This window comes from Zea mays, chromosome 5 (genome assembly GCF_902167145.1).
Source record: "Zea mays cultivar B73 chromosome 5, Zm-B73-REFERENCE-NAM-5.0, whole genome shotgun sequence".
Lineage (NCBI taxonomy): Eukaryota > Viridiplantae > Streptophyta > Magnoliopsida > Poales > Poaceae > Zea > Zea mays.
In genome coordinates this window covers 58,856,521-58,872,617 of record NC_050100.1, presented here as the reverse complement: position 1 = coordinate 58,872,617, position 16,097 = coordinate 58,856,521, and the positions used below count along the sequence as shown (strand labels likewise).

The 16,097-nt window shown below is 44.6% G+C and overlaps 1 protein-coding gene and 1 long non-coding RNA gene across 3 annotated transcripts; one reads left to right on the top strand and one right to left on the bottom strand.

The window, feature by feature from the left end:
• The first annotated feature begins 334 nt into the window (after positions 1-334).
• On the top strand, positions 335-12,690 carry LOC103626409 (ARM repeat superfamily protein). 2 transcript variants are annotated; one of them, XM_008646814.3, is made up of 20 exons: positions 335-933; positions 1,325-1,461; positions 1,577-1,651; positions 2,018-2,133; positions 2,279-2,393; positions 2,491-2,619; positions 3,297-3,344; positions 3,503-3,693; positions 3,786-3,982; positions 4,069-4,355; positions 6,327-6,476; positions 6,570-7,094; positions 7,201-7,350; positions 10,036-10,111; positions 10,291-10,418; positions 11,111-11,311; positions 11,398-11,535; positions 11,614-11,736; positions 11,870-12,082; positions 12,194-12,690. In XM_008646814.3, the coding sequence occupies exons 2-20, from the start codon at positions 1,360-1,362 to the stop codon at positions 12,365-12,367; spliced, it is 3,138 nt and encodes a 1,045-aa protein (XP_008645036.1). In that variant the 5' UTR covers positions 335-933; positions 1,325-1,359; the 3' UTR covers positions 12,368-12,690. The 2 variants fall into 2 exon arrangements, with proteins under 2 accessions (XP_008645036.1, XP_008645035.1); XM_008646813.4 differs by having other exon boundaries at positions 532-933; positions 11,611-11,736.
• Positions 12,691-13,485: 795 nt separating this feature from the next.
• Positions 13,486-15,076, bottom strand: LOC103626408 (uncharacterized). The gene is made up of 2 exons (XR_552927.3): positions 14,992-15,076; positions 13,486-14,891 (listed from the first exon to the last, which is right to left on the bottom strand). It is a non-coding gene; the product is annotated as an uncharacterized lncRNA (long non-coding RNA).
• Positions 15,077-16,097: the final 1,021 nt, after the last annotated feature.

Genomic DNA, 16,097 nt, shown 5'->3' with positions numbered 1-16,097 from the left:
TTCCTCTATATTTATAAAGAAGGGTGCTGGACCCGTTACAAATAAATCTTCCGAGTTAATTCCACGAATCTAGCTAACAACTGTAGCAAGAAACTCGGAACCCTAACTGACTCTGTGCGCGCGCGAACCGTCCGCACGGTCAATTTGTTCCAAAAGATATAAATATCGAGATTGGCTTAGGGCCCTCCAAAACCTAGAGCCGGCCCTACCAATATCAGTAGAAGTTTTGATGAATACATAGTATTGTTAATTGTACTGTTCATATGATGAAGTTTAAAACAGGAGATATGATAATATGATGAGATAAGATAAGTAAAGATATCTTCAACAGATTACCTATTTTCATATATGTATTCTAACTCTACTCCGTATATTGTTGTATGGTCTAAGCTGCTGGCGACGGAAGAGCGAGGAGGAGGTTATGGCGGTCTCAACTCTCAAATCTGCTAGCGCGCGCAAACACGCACACGCACGAGTTCCTGTCCTGCCTCCCTAAATCTGGAAGGGCGGGCCCGATGCCTGCCTCGCCGCCGAGTATGCGGAAGTCGCGCCCGGCGGTCCTAGAACCCCGGCCGCACGCACGAGCGAACGGCGGGACGCCACCATCCCTCCCCTCCCCTCACGACCACCCACCCAACCCCCGCTGTCACCGCGCCACCGAGGGCAGAGCCGCGTCGCGAATAACCGTGGGGGCGTGCGCGCGTGCGTGCCTCTCTCCGTCTCTCCCTCCCCGCCCGCCCCACCTCCACCCCCCACCCCGGCGTGCGTCGCGTCTCTCCCGGCCGGAGGCGGAGGAGCGGAGCTGCGGAGGACGACCACCGGCGCGGACGCAGGCGTCCCGCATTCCCCGACCCGGCCCCGCCTGACCCCCGTTGCCACGGCAGCTCGGTCCGACCCGACCAACTCGTAGGCCAGCAGGCGCCACGTAGAAATGTAACGCTCGCACTCCATCCCACTCTTCACCCGCCGTTGTGTCGATTCTGGTGTGTGCTAACGATAGGGATCGCTGGGGTGGTTTGCGGGTGCTCGATCGTGTCCTCAGCTTTGGTTCCTCGCTGCGTCGACGCTGATTGATCATCGAATACTGGTTATCAGTTTTGCAAATTTCTGGATGGTTTCAGTTCTGGTATCATCTTTGTGCGGCTGTCTTCAGTTTTAAATCACTGTCTGTCTGCTTTCATGTTGATTATCGTTTGTTGGTTCAGTTCTTACTGATTCACTCGAAATCCTTTTGAAGTCTTTCCCCCACTTTGGTCAACTCGTTTTTGCATTGTTGTATTCTGGATCACGAAGAGTTTCTCACCGATGCCATTTGCACTGACAGACACGTTCTTCAATTGTTAACGTACAAGTATTACGATGGTATCACTCTGCTATTTCTGCCCCGGGCTCACAACGCGGTCCCGGATGCCCGTGAAGCGGTACAAGAAGATCCTTGCTGAAATCTTTCCCAAAACACAGGTCGGGACATGCCACATCCGTTTTTCTTTTGTCAAATATATGAGCATGTTGACACTTGAACTGTGTTGCTGATTTATTTATCTATCTATGAGCATGTTTATTCCTGTTGTTGCAGGATGAAGAGCCTAACGAGAGAAGGATTGGGAAGCTGTGCGAGTACGCTTCGAAAAACCCTCTTCGAGTGCCAAAGGTTCACCCCTTGCTCCCTCATTGGAATTTTGTTGTTTCCATGCTAGGTGTAGGGGTTCTGACCTTTTGAGCGAATTGCTCTTGCTGATAGAATACAGTTTGCTAGCTCTGTAGCTACTGTAGCCAAGATTATAAATGCAATCAAAGATCGAGTAGTGTAACTTATCTCGAAACTCGGAGATGCCTCATGGGCATTGTTCTAGGCCTCTAGCTTAATGTTTCAAGTATTCCCTTGTCTCCTTGGCGCTCTCATTTAAGAGTAGTAGTCCTTGTTAAGTGTATTGGCTGACATGATTGCCTCGTATTCTGCCCTAGCAAATTCAGTCTCAGTAAGCTTGTCGTCTTATGCATGTTGATATCTGAGCAGATCACAGTTTACTTGGAGCAACATATTTATCGGGACTTAAGAAGTGAGCAATACGGCTTTGCAAAAGTTGTGATGTTGATATACCGCAGACTGTCAGTTTCCTGTAAAGAACAGATGTGAGTCTTCTTTTCAAGTTTCTCTTGCTCATATGGCCCTGGATTCTGTGAAGTTGATATTTTTATTTGGTTTGCGATGGATACTTCTTACACTTTGTTATTGCTTTTGCTTGTTAAAAATGTAATTGTTGTTTTCTTAATTCAGGCCTCTGTTTGCAAGTAGCCTATTAAGCATTGTCCACACCCTTTTAGACCAAAAGAGGCAGGATGATTTATGTATCGTTGGATGCGAAACCTTGTTTGATTTTGCTGTCAATCAGGTATTCCTATTGGAGTAGATGCCATTGTCCATTAGCAGGACTCAGTTTATATATAGATATGTCCCATTATTGGTGATATTGAGTCTGTCTATTCCAGGTGGACGGTACATATCAGTTCAATTTGGAAGGGCTGGTCCCAAGACTGTGTGAAATAGCACAAGAAGTAGGAGAAGATGAGCGAGCAAGTGCCCTACGAGCGGCAGCCCTGCAATCTCTTTCAGCTATGGTAAGTTCTGTGATTGTGCCATATCTAACTGATATCATATGTTGATGTTAGCATGACTTTCTAAAAGTTCTGGATAAATTAATACGAAGTTCAAAACTCAAAGTGTAAGAGAACTGCTATACTCCTATTTTAAGAGGTAAGTTAAAACATTCTTCCAGCATAACTCTAAGTCACAGTTTACTTCGTTTCTTATGATGTAAGCAATGAAAGATCAAAGGCAGTAAGTATTCGTGAGTTGACTAACTTCATATGCATAACTTATAAACTAAAACTAGCTCAGTTGTGTGCGAGTGTGGATGTATGCCTATATCACCCAAGTTCAAACCCTATTTGATGCAATGTTTGGCTCCTATTTCTGCTTTATCAACTAAACATGACAACTTGTAGTTCGGCGGAGTTGGGTTCTCTATTATTGTAACTTCCTATACTCCCTCCAGTCACACGTGCATGTAGTTTTGGATATAGGCATGGTGATGGCATGTTTTGTTTTTGACTGGAGGGAGTAGCTATCTAGAACTTAAATCTCTTTTCAAAAAATATTTCAGTGTATGCATGGCATCTTATTAAAGATTACTGATTTTCTTATTGTTCTATTATGCCAATAACCACTGAGCACTTAAAAATTTTAAACAAAATCTTTGGTAGTCATTATATCATTTAGTTTTCTTGTTGAGCAGGTCTGGTTTATGGGGGAGCTTTCTCATATCTCGTCAGAGTTTGACAATGTAAGTAATATGCAAGTGAGCTCTTTTTCTTGTGTTACTTTCTTGCAAGGAAGGTTCATTGCTTATGTTCATTTTGTTACTACCAAACTGTCACTTTTGCAAGCAGATTGCAGCCACAAATGATTCACCAGCTCTGTTTTTTCTACTGTATCTTTTAGGTTGTTCAAGTTGTACTGGAAAACTACAAACCTCAGAAGATGCAAAATGATGATCAAGGTACCAATGATGCCGACAACCAGTTGGTGCAGGAAGACCAGAAGGCTGAGCACCCCCCTTCCCCTTTCATTATCACTCCGGCCCCCTCTTGGGAGAGCATAGTTAATGTTAAGGGAGGAGTCAACCTACCAGAGTAATATAATCTTAGTTTTGCTCTTTTATTGACTTCGTCTTTTCTTCATATATAATAAGTGGGTGATTCCTAAACATACTCCCGTGCTGCAGGGAAGATGCTAGAGATCCCAAATTTTGGTCCAGAATCTGTGTGCACAATATGGCCAAGCTTTCTAGGGAGGCAACCACATTCCGCCGCATCTTGGAATGTTTGTTTCGGTACTTTGGTAACAATAGTTCATGGTTATCAGAAAATGGACTTGCTTTGTGTGTCTTGTTGGACATGCAACTTTTAGTAGAAAGCTCAGGTGCTACTTTTGCATTGTAGTTACGGAGTCTAAGTATATTGTATACGGTAATGTGGTTGCTTATGTTGTTTAAATGATTTCTGTAGGACAAAATATGCACTTAATGCTTTCACTGCTGATAAAGCATATTGAGCACAAAACAATGTTGAAGCAGCCGGACATGCAGCTTAGCATCGTGGAGGTGGCAGCTACCCTTGCAGAACAATCCAGTGCTATCGCTTCACCAACAACTATGGGTGCCATAAGTGATCTTGTGAGGCATTTGAAAAGGACATTCCATATTACTCTTGGCAGCAAAGATACGGAATTAGTAAAATGGAATGAGAAATTCCGGAAGGGCATAGATGAATGCTTAGTTCAGCTGTCAAAGAAGGTGCATTTGCCATTTTCTCCATATTTTTTTTGAACGTAATGGCAGGAGCTCTGCCTCTCAATTAAGAAGAAGAACGGAATTGACCCAGTTTTAAGGAAAACCGAACCCAAAACCTACACACAAAGCTCATCCAGAGTCATCGTTGCCGAGCTCAACACAAAGGCCGAGCAGCTCCGACTCCCCCAGATGGGCAACACATGACCAAAGGAAATCCGACGACGTCTACACCCACAATACTAGCACAAGAGGAAGACCGCAGTGCACCATCATTGCTAAGCCTTGAGACACCCCACGCGAGGCAACTCCGATTCTTTACCAACGAAACTTCCAAACAAGATCCTTCGCCCCGTCTTCGGCATGCACCCAACCTCCGAAGCAGCCCAGTCTCCACCCGCCTATCGGACGCCGAGAAGTGAAAGCATCAAACGAGAGGCGACGTCGTGGCTGAGACAAACTTTAAAAGCAACACCTTCTGGAAGGGAGTGACATCGGGGACGCCACCATCGTAGGTCTGAGAAGGACTAGGCTTTCGCCGAAGGAAGACATTGCTGGAGGAAGCGACACCCTCAATAGGGAAAGCGGCACCCACAGGCGTCGCCGTCGCCGAGGCTCTCGCCCAAGAATCCCCCAGCACAACGTCAGGTCAAGACGTCGGTCAAAGCAAGCAACCTCCGTCGTCGTCGTTGCCTGACACCTCTGTTCTTAAGGCGTCGCCTAGGCGTCCGGGCGGTGGTCTAACGCCTAGGTGCCTTGCCCGCCTACCTCGCCTAGGCGTAGGCGTCCAGGCGGTGGTCCAACGCCTTGGACCGCCTTACCGCTTTAAAAACCATGCCTGACACCACGCACAAGCCCGTCCAGAGGGGCAACGATGTGTCGGCCGCCGTAGCAGCTGCAAAGCTGCGTCAGCCGTCACCCCCTCTGGCTGGGCACACGGAAACAAAGCAACACAGCCGCCGCCGCCCCAGCCTCCCGCGGCCACAAGCTCCGCAAGTCCCCGGGCGGCAACGCCATCATCTCCACTGCCCTGTCCGCGGCGAGGCGTGCCGCGCCGCCGAGAACGCCGTTCGGCGGACGCACACCGCCAAGGAGGCCAACATGGAGCTGCCTCGCCGAGGCGGTGACGGTCGCGCCCGCGCGGCTTGCCGGGCCGGATCTGAGTCGCCGACGGTCGGAGCCCTAGCGCCAAGCCTGCAACGCCTGCATGCCAGCACGCGGCAGCGTGTCCCGCGCCTGCGGCTGCGAGACGGCTACGGCAAGGCTGCCCGCTCGCGTCCCGCGCACACAGTGCCGCACACGCGTGGGGAGACCAAACGAAGAAGGAACGCCTCGTCGCCATCCTTGGGGCCCGCGTCGATCTCCGGCAGACTCCTCCGACGACGACGAGGGGGAGATGGAGGGGGGAGCCCAGCAGCCGTGCCACTGCCGTCGAGCCCGCGAGGCCGCCATGGAGCTCGCCGGGGACGTCCTCCATGGGGGCACACCAGATCTGGCCATGGACACGCCGGATCCGGGCATGGGCTCGCCGGAATTGGCCTCCGGCGACCCACAAAGACGACCTGGCCGCCATGAACGGAGCAACCCGTGGGGAAGCCAACCACGCAGAGAGGAGAGGAGGGCCCCACCGCCGTCCTTGCACCGACGTGAGCTTCCTGGCCGCGTGCTCGAGCGGCGGCGAGGCGGAGTGAGGCTGGGGGAGGCGGGTGGGGGCGGCGGTGTTTCCGCCCGAGCCGCCCCTGGGAAGCGTCGCGGACGGGGAGCTTGTTTTCACCACACACCCACTCAGTGCTTCCCATTTTCTCCATATGAAAGTTTATGTTACGTTCATGTCACAATATAATGGTGCTACTTCAGTAAATGTGTTTTTTTCAACTGGTCATCCTTACATTTTGGTCTGTATAATATGTTGATTGGTTCCATGTGATCTACACACAATGCATATAAGGATTATCAAGGCTTTGTTGTGTTGATCAGGTGTCTGATGCTGGGCCAGTTCTTGACATGATGGCTGTTATGCTAGAAAACATTGCGAGCACTCCTGTTGTAGCTAGATCAACTGCAGCTGCTGTTTATCGCACAGCTCAAATAATTGCTTCGGTGCCAAATTTGCAATACCAGAATAAGGTATGCTGTTATTATAAATGAGTTGAAGTGTTAAAATTAATCCCAGACAACATTACTTCTGGTTTGAAACCTATCTTCTATACTTGACGCCAGGTGTTTCCTGAAGCTCTGTTTCATCAGTTGCTGTTAACAATGATACACCCTGACCATGAAGCTCGTGTTGCTGCACACCGCATTTTTGCCATTGTCTTAGTCCCATCTTCTGTTTCCCCTTCGATTCAAGCCAGTCCATCTAGCCGACCAAAGAAACATGACATGCAGAGGACACTCTCTAGGGCTGTCTCTGTATTTTCTTCTTCAGCTGCTATCTTTGACAAGATGAAAAAGGACAAGAACTCAGAAAATTCACAAGGAGAAAGCAAGGACAATAGTATGCATAGCGTTGGTGAAGGGACCGGACAATCAAAGAGTCAAAACCTTCACGTGTCTCAAAGCCGCCGTAGCATGAAAGCTCCGAATTTTTCCATGAAAAGAGGTCCTTCAATGGCCATGAGAGCTCCTTCAGTAGCGATCAGAGCTCCCTCAATATCTCTGAGAGGTCCTTCAATGTCTTTGAGAGCATCTTCTATGTCTGTAAAGGAAGACCAAAGTTCCTCAAACAAGTCAGATGAGGAAACGGTATAATCTGTTCTATCCAGAATGTATGAAGTGATAATTAGCTACATTTGAGCAAAATATTTCTTATTATGAATAATTGTTTGTACACTATGCTTAATGCATTCAGGAATCTGTGTTGGTGAAGCTGAGCGCACGTCAGATCACACTTTTGCTGTCATCCATTTGGGCTCAATCAACATCCCCTGAAAATACTCCTGTGAACTATGAAGCCATTGCTCATACTTACAGTTTGCTTCTGTTGTTCTCTGGATCTAAGGTATTCCTGCTTTCTATATGGTATTCTTTTCCTTGATATCAACACCTGCTTGTAAGGGAGGAACCTGGTAATTATTCAATTGTTACCCAGACCAACATGTTGAGATGAGGTGGCCAGGTTATTGCGTAGGATTGCAAGTTCTGTTTGGACCTGGAAATGTCTTGGGGGAAGGGAACACATGGGATCCTGTAAATCCTGCATTTTGTTACTCCAAATCTTTACAAACTATACAGTAGCTTTTCTTTACAGCACTCCTAAAACCAATGATACACCAGGTTATTGCGTAGGATTGCAAGTTTTGTTTGGACCTGGAAATGTCTTGGGGGAAGGGAACACATGTGATCCTGTAAATCCTGCATTTTATGACTCCAAACCTTTACAAACTATACAGTAGCTTTTCTTTACAGCACTCCTAAAACCAATGATACACCAGAAGTTTGTCTTGCTTAGATATGCTGATAAAGACCAATTTTTTAATATGCACTGCACATTTTTTTCTCGAACGCGTAGAAGAACTGCACATCACTATATTAAGAAGAAATATAATAAGAAAAGACGGCTCAACAATAGACCAGAGCATAACAATTCAAATACAAACTTCTTACGGAGGCCACACATTTTTAAAGTTAGAAGATGTCCATGCAAATTTAGGTCCCTCATGTTTATATACTAATTATGACATTGTTTGTTCAAATGATCGTTTAGCCTGTTTAAACATCATGGAAACACTACATGGTGGTACATCGTTTCTATTTAATTGGCCATGTAGCCCGTTTAATGGACAATTTTGTTTGAATAATGGCTAAATGGTAGGTGACCGTCTGTTTACAGTTTAGCGTTTAGGAAAACATTATTATGTGCTTGTGAGGGATGTGGTTTTTGTTGAAGTGTATAAGTGGATTACCTACCTTCTCCTAAGGCCATCTCCAGCAGATCCCATATTATGTCCCCTATCTCATTTCCTATTTTAAACTTCACTCTGCAAACAGTGTCATCTACAGTTCAACGTCCCCTATTTTACGCGAACCACTGGAGACAGTCTAACAACTTAAGCTTTTGGGTTGAAGTGGTCGGTGCGTCCACTCTAATATGCTATCAAAGCCAGAGATCTTGAGTTCGAATCCTGGTAGAGGCTTTGTTTTGTGCCTCTGCCCCTCTATTTCCACATTTGGGCCTTTCTCTCCGGCTACACGTGAGTGGGGGTGTTAAAGTGTATAAGTAGATTGTCTACCTTCTTCTAACAGTTTAAGCTTTTATGTTGAATTGGTTAGTGTGTCTACTCTAACATGGTATCAAAGTCAGAGGTCTCGAGTTCGAATCCTGTCAGAGGCTTAATTTATTCATGCACCCATTATTTTCATATTTGCGCCTTTCTCTCTAGCTGCACGTGAGTGGGGGTGTTGAAGTGTATAAGTGGATTGTCTACCTTCTCCTAACAGCTTAAGCTTTTGGGTTGAACTGGTTAGTGCGAACCGTCCACTCTAATAGTTTTGATGGATTAATCATTCCATTCAACAATCCAACAAAAAAGTTAGTAATCAGAAGATTATTCCTCAATCCAACCAACCCCCTTTAATAGGTCGCTTTGGTTCTTGTTGGCTAGTGCTAACTGCTTAGCTATCCTGAGCAAATGCTCTAGGAACTAGTTTAGATAACGATGTGAGGAACAAATCATGATATTCTATAAACTAACAAGCAATACACAAAAGGGTTGCAATTTTATTTAGAGCTCATTAGAATCCGGTAGAACTAACCTCATATTTCTAGGAATCATATATTTTCACAAGTTTCTCTTACTCTATAGTCTATACATTTCATGATACGAAAGAGTCTCTAGTTGAATTGATTAGATGGTCTGAGTAGCACTCCTCAGGTCTTGAGTTTGACTTCCCGAGAGAGCAAATTTCAAGTTGGGATTAAAAAAATCCTTGTCTGTCCCATGACAAAGCATAGGTCTAATACCCGGCTCTGATCGCGGTTGTTCTGATATGTGCTACTATGCCACTGTGTATGGATGGACCAGGGGTTTGGGGGTTTTCTCGACCTGCATGAGAAGCTCTTAATATAATGCTCAGGGCTATCTTACCCCCCGCATGTCCAGTTTTTTATATGTTTCATGCGGTCTAAATTTAGTGTTATGTTAGTTCTCTTATTTTCAAGGTGGTACTCCCCCTGTTCCAAAATAAGAGTCATTCTCGCTTCTTGAGAAGTCAAAGTTAATATAAAACATAATTAGTAACACTAGGTAAATATTCGAATGTATTTTCATAATAAAGTTATTTGGAGATATAAATGTTGATAATATTTTCTATAAATCTAATCAAACTTAAGAAAGTTTAACCAACATATATCACTATCTCCAGCAGCTTACCCATCTTCATTTTCATATTCAAACTTCACTATGTAAACAATGCAGTGTATAATGCAAAACAGTGTTTTGGGTAACCATATGAGTGAACTACTGGACATGGTCTAACAACACTTATTTTGGGATATTGGAAGTATGTTTCTCATCCCATCCATAAGCAGATTTTATGTGAATTCCTCCTGTTTCTTCTAGTGAACTACTAGCACCTTATACCTTTTCTTTTTCTCAACAAAAACTTGAACAAGGACCTTAGGGAGGGAGAGAGACAATGCCAACTGTTAGGTCCTACTTGCTGATGTTTTCTCCCTTTCTTCCAGGCATCAACTTTTGAGGCTCTTACTCAGAGTTTTCAGGTTGCATTTTCTTTGAGGAGCTATTCACTCACTGAAGCAGGTGATACAGTCAAAATCCCTTTAAAGTGTTACGAGTAAATAAGCATTCAGCGTACCATATAATGTAACTTGTGATAAATAGGCTTCATATCGTACATGATGGCACAGAAGTTACATATATTTAAATGCGTTTTTGATTTTGTTTCCTTTCTAATTGCATTGTTCTTGTTAACCTTGCAGATTCATTACAACCGTCTCGGCGCCGGTCATTGTTTACTCTGTCCACAGCCATGATTATTTTCTCGTCAAGAGCTTACAATGTCTTGCCACTCATCCCGATCTGTAAACAAATGATCAATGATCGTGCGGTATGTAAGATCAAAATTTGAAGGTTTATTTTACTTATTTGCAATTTTCTTTTGATTGTAAAACCCTAACTCCCTATCTGTAAACAAATGATCAATGATCGTGCGGTATGTAAGATCAAAATTTGAAGGTTTATTTTACTTATTTGCAATTTTCTTTTGATTGTTAAACCCTAACTCCCTAAACAAGACTGTACATAATGATGGCATAGAATATTAGTTGGGAAGTGCTAAGAACACATTATGGTACCAATTTGAGGGTCTGAGTAGAATTAAGCTTGTTATCAAACTTTACTTAATCTTGTTGTTCTCAGTATCTCTTGTATGTACCCTACTACTTGTTTGTAAATCCTGAGCTTTTTATGTTTAGATGCTCCTGGGAAGTTTGTTGAAATGATTCACTCTTCCATCTTATCCCGTGGTTATCCTTCTGTGCCCTACGGTTTAGAGTTTAAATTGACAAATGTGTTTTATACATATTGATCACAATAATGATGCCTAGGCTTGGCAGCCTCCCAATTTATTTTTGTTGATACACCAAATTAGAGTTTGATTGCATCTTCATTTACTGTGGAGATCAACAAACTGAAGTTTTGTGGTATTGATTTTCAAAGTACTTCTGTTGATCTTGACTTCTAAGGACTCTTCATTTATGCCATGTGCCTTATATTTCATTTCTGTGCTATTGTGCTTAGGCCGATCCGTTCCTTCATTTGGTGGATGAGAGCAGACTTACAGCTGTTAAGGATTCTTCAAATGATCCTTCAAAAATATATGGATCACCAGAGGACAACAATAATGCACTGAAGTCCCTTTCAGAAATAGAACTATCAGAAAGTCAATCTCGAGAATGCATAGTCTCCACAATCATGAACAACATCGCAAATATGCTGGATGTAATGTTGACCTTCCCGATCGCATCTTGTTCTCATTGTTTTGACCGAGTTCCATGCAGCTGCTGATGACTTTCCTATTTTTGCAGGCGGAATTGCATAATGTGAGAAGCCAATTGCTAAGTGATTTCACTCCCGATGACATGTGTCCTACAAGCACTCAGTTCTTTGAAGTGCATGCTGATAACCCTTCATCAGGGTCTTATGAGACTGGTCACCATCAAGAGGTATATACATCTGGCACAGTGACACACATATATCGATTTCCTACTTCTGATGCTAAAAAAATGTGTTCTTTGTAGCAGGGCTTGCTGATTGACCTAGGGAATGACCATGATGCTTTTGGGGAAGCTTCAGAAAGCGCAGAAGCTTCCGCATCTTCTATACCTGCATCAGATCTTCTGAGTATCGATCAGCTTCTTGAAACGGTATGAGAAATCCTCCTTGCTTTTCCTTGGTTTGTCTGCCCTTGGGTACTGTCATGTTGAGATGGCATTGCATTACAAGTTGTGTTCACTTGGCATGGTAATTTTCTTATTATATTCGTGTGATTTATTTCAGGTTGGTGCAGAACCAGCACCTCAGGCTGGAGTAGTGTCAGCAGACATTGGGTTCAAGGATATGACTAGCCACTGCGAAGCCCTGACGATTGGGAAACAGCAGAAAATGTCCGCCTTCATGAGCTTCCAGCAAAGCGTGCAAGCGGCAGGGCTGCCGAGCAGCCAGCCCAACCAGATGGAGCTGGACCTTTCCCAAGACCCGCAGTTGCCTCAGGTAGAGTACCTCCCATTGGCAAGGCCGTTTATTTACCCCCAATAATTTCATTTGAAACCGAACATGGTGCAAAAACAAGATATTGACATGAACATGTCCAATTCTGAGCAGACCGGGGCACATAGCACGAACCCATTCACTGATGACAGCCTTCAGGGATATCCACAGTACACGAAGGGGCCCAACGGCGACAACGCACAGCCAGGCCAGGACTTCCAACAACAGTCCCTGAAGTTACCGGCGGCGAGCCCATATGACAATTTCCTCAGAGCTGCTGGCTGTTAGAGGTCCAGCTTGCAGCAGCCAAAACATCATTTACATGGACGATGGCAATTTCAAGATAGCCACGAACTTTCCATTCCGCAGGAAATCAAGGAAGAGGTATGTCCGTGTATGAGGTCTTAGCTAGAGACTCAACCGGATTCGACACCCATTCTTTATGTATAGCTGTATATATGTATAGGTTGGCTCTTTGCTGCTGCTGCTGCTGCTGTTTTTGCCAATGCAACGAGTAGAGGGACTGGGGGGGAGCAGTGCCTTCTATCACAGACTGTACATGTAAACATGTTGCAGAAATATATGAAGAAAAAAAATGACGTTTGAAGAAATTCTCCGTCACGATTTTGCAATCATTCTGTAAGCATATGCAGGAGCTAGTGCCGTCGTGCTTCTGGAAGCATGTTGGTGCCGTCAGTGCCTGGATGGCTTGTTTATCTCCCTGTCAGCAGCTGACGACGTCGCAGCCGTTCTTCAAACCACACTGACTGTTACAGTATTGTGAATGTGACCCTACAGCCTGGGTGGCTTCTCTATCTCTCTGTCATCTCATTACGTTCTTGATGACCTGTAGCTGGAGTGTGACTTTCTTTTGCTGTCCCTAGTTTTTTTTAATTGCCCTTCTGGAATTCATATGCAGAGCCTACTCGCTGTCATGGGACACCATGAAGACGTGATCGCAAAGCTTGCTGCAAAACTTACAGGTCAGTTGATTTCCTCTCATTATCATCACCATCATCATGGATTCATCACCAATTGTCAGTTGACGGTTGGTTCGATGGACCTGGAGTATTCTAGTTCTAGATATTCTCCTCAATATACGCAGCGGCTTTTGACTAGTACGTACATGCGTCTGGTCTGCCTGGTACGGCACCCCTTGGTGACTTCACGGAGCCACCAATCCAGCATATATAATATTTTCATAATCTAATCAGCTCACAAGAAGACGTGTGCTGCTGTACCAATTTCTCCAGGCACCTAATTTCGTTTGACCAGTTTAGGCTGGTTGGTCTCCACTAATTCGTACGTACGGACACACACGGAACGGTGACTTGCCACCATTTTTACTTTTCCTCCACCACCACCACTCCTGGACTATCACCCTTTGATTTTTGTTCTTTTTTTGCGAAGGTGACTCGGTAAGAGAGAACTCACATGCAGTCAAGAGAGACGACTCGGCAAGCCTCACATGCATTGAGATGTGCTGCATACAAATATTCAAATGTGAGTTGCTTACATCCCCTCTCCAAGAACTCTTGCTTTCTCCGTTTCTCCCCAATCCAAGCGCTTAGCTTTTCCTGGGAGCAAAAAAGAAAAAAAAGACACTTTTCACTTCTGAGAAAAAAGGCAGGAGTTTCCTTTGACGAACATGGGTCACATACTGAGCCAGTCAAAAAAAGCCACGTGCTACACGAACTGAATGGTTTTGGTACCCAGAAACGTGCAGGGGTTTTGACTGTAGAAAAAAAAAGAGTAGTGTGAATTGCAATATGCTGCGTTTTGCTTTTTTTTTTGCCAGAACGATTGTTCCGGCTTTGTCGTCTTTCCACCCTCTGTTTTGGGCTTTTGGCATGAGAGGAGGCTTCTGCAGGAATACGCCACTTCTCCTCCGTACTAGAAAACGTGCCTCTGCCTGACGACGTACAATGTTCATGGGATGACTGGGAACAGAACTGCACCAGTTAGCACATCGTCATGTGAGCTGGGCACCAATCCAGATGATGGGCGTTGTGTCGTACCAGGACAGTAGGAGTATTACTACTGTATTGGAGTAGTTCGCAGTTGGAGATAGAGTCATGTACACACACAGCACAGCAGCAAGTGCCAAGAGAGAGAGAGAGAGAGAGAGAGAGAGAGAGAGAGAGAGAGAGAGAGAGAGAGAGAGAGAGAGAGCAAAAGAGGCCAATCATTGTGTGCGTGTGCTGACCAAGGAAAACCAGGATTTGATAGAATATCCTGCCATTTCCCTGGGCCAAATACATTCACGGGTCTTGTCCGCTTCATCTCGATCCGTCGTGAGTGAGAGTGATGCAACAAAGTAAGTGTACTAGTTGCAGCTAGCTCCTCCATCCACCCATCCCACCGTATATTCCGAGACACGCGAGATATATACAACTGCACTACCACGATTATCACGGTACTGACTGAAACAGACCCCCTTGTAATCTTCTTGTTTTACCGCCATGTAAGTTAACCTGCTCTGTTCTTTCGTCTGTATCGGTACATATAAACGCCAAACAGTTTACCTGCCGGACTTCTCCGAAAGGAAAAGAAAAAACTGAAGGACACCGTACCGTACGTGCAAAAGCGAAACTGACGCTGGATTTGCGGGCGACAAAAGATCAGGCTGTTCCTCCAAGTCAAATGAAGGTTACATGGGACACCTCAACTCCAGTCTCCAGTTCACACCGCCGTACTACAGTACAACTCCATCATCCTTCGGACACACGTACAGGGCCTTCGTTTTCCACGGCGTACTACCTGTCAATGTCTGCGTGAGCGAGACATATAGATTCTTCTACACACCATGCTCCTATCACAAGTTAAATTTGACCTTATCATAAGTAAAAAGAGAGAGAGAGAGAATTCTGAATAAATCTAATCAAACTATTTTTTTTGAAAAAAAAACTTACGATAATACTAAAGCGATCCATAATGAAATCCTGTCTCTTCAGCGCATGAACTGAAAATACGCGCACCAGAAGTTTTCTCCTTCAAATTAATGAAATCCGTGAAAAACGAGAACCCTCATATAGCGTATATATAGATATAGAGGAAGGCGTAAGGATGACGTGATCCTGCGCTTAAACATTTGCCGGTTGACCGCCGGCGAACAGACGTGCGTCCCATTCCACGCCACGCCGGACAGACGTACGCCGCTCCCGTGACCCGTCCGCCGGCGACGACGGCGACAAGCGGCCGGATATGTATACGGGATACCCAAGCGTGAGCCGTATACTCTGGTTATCCTCCCGGGCTTTCGTACCTTTTTGTCCTGCGCGTCCTTCGCATGTGGAAGTCCACATCCACTGTAGCTAGTCATACTCTTTATTCTACCATATTCTTGTATCCTCTCAAGCCTTTTCGCGTCGCATCGAATTTTTGAAGTGCAATTATGAATATTAAACGCAGTCTAATTATAAAACTAATTAGATATATGAACACTGGACGACGGAACAAATTTTATTAAACATAATTAACCTATGATTAGCGAATATATACTAATTAGGTTTAATATATCTGTCTCGCCGTTTAATCTCATATATGTAATTGGTTCTGTAATTAGACCATATTTAATATTTCTAACTAGCCTCTAAACATCTGATGTGTGAGAAACTAAAATTTAGTGGGAGCATCCAACCCAAGACCCTCTCTTAACTGGTTTACCGTACCTAGGTACGCTTGGTTGGTGATCCTTTTCCCTCTTTCTTGAGTGGCTATTTGTGCTAGAAAATATCAAAAAAATCAAGATGTCACTTTGACTATTTTGTTTTGAATTAACTAGGAAATGTTGCATAACTAGGGTAAGTTTGATAGGGATTCAAATTCTTGTATACACGTTTTGGAACCAAGTTCTCTCAACAAGTGTTTCAACTGATCAATCAGAGTCACATTACGACATTGTTTGGCCGGTGGACCGAATTCTCATTCCCAAGCATGTATATACCCTTTTTTTAAAAAAAGTTATAGGACTAAAAATATGCTTAGAAATGTAAACCTTTTCTGGACAACGACCAGC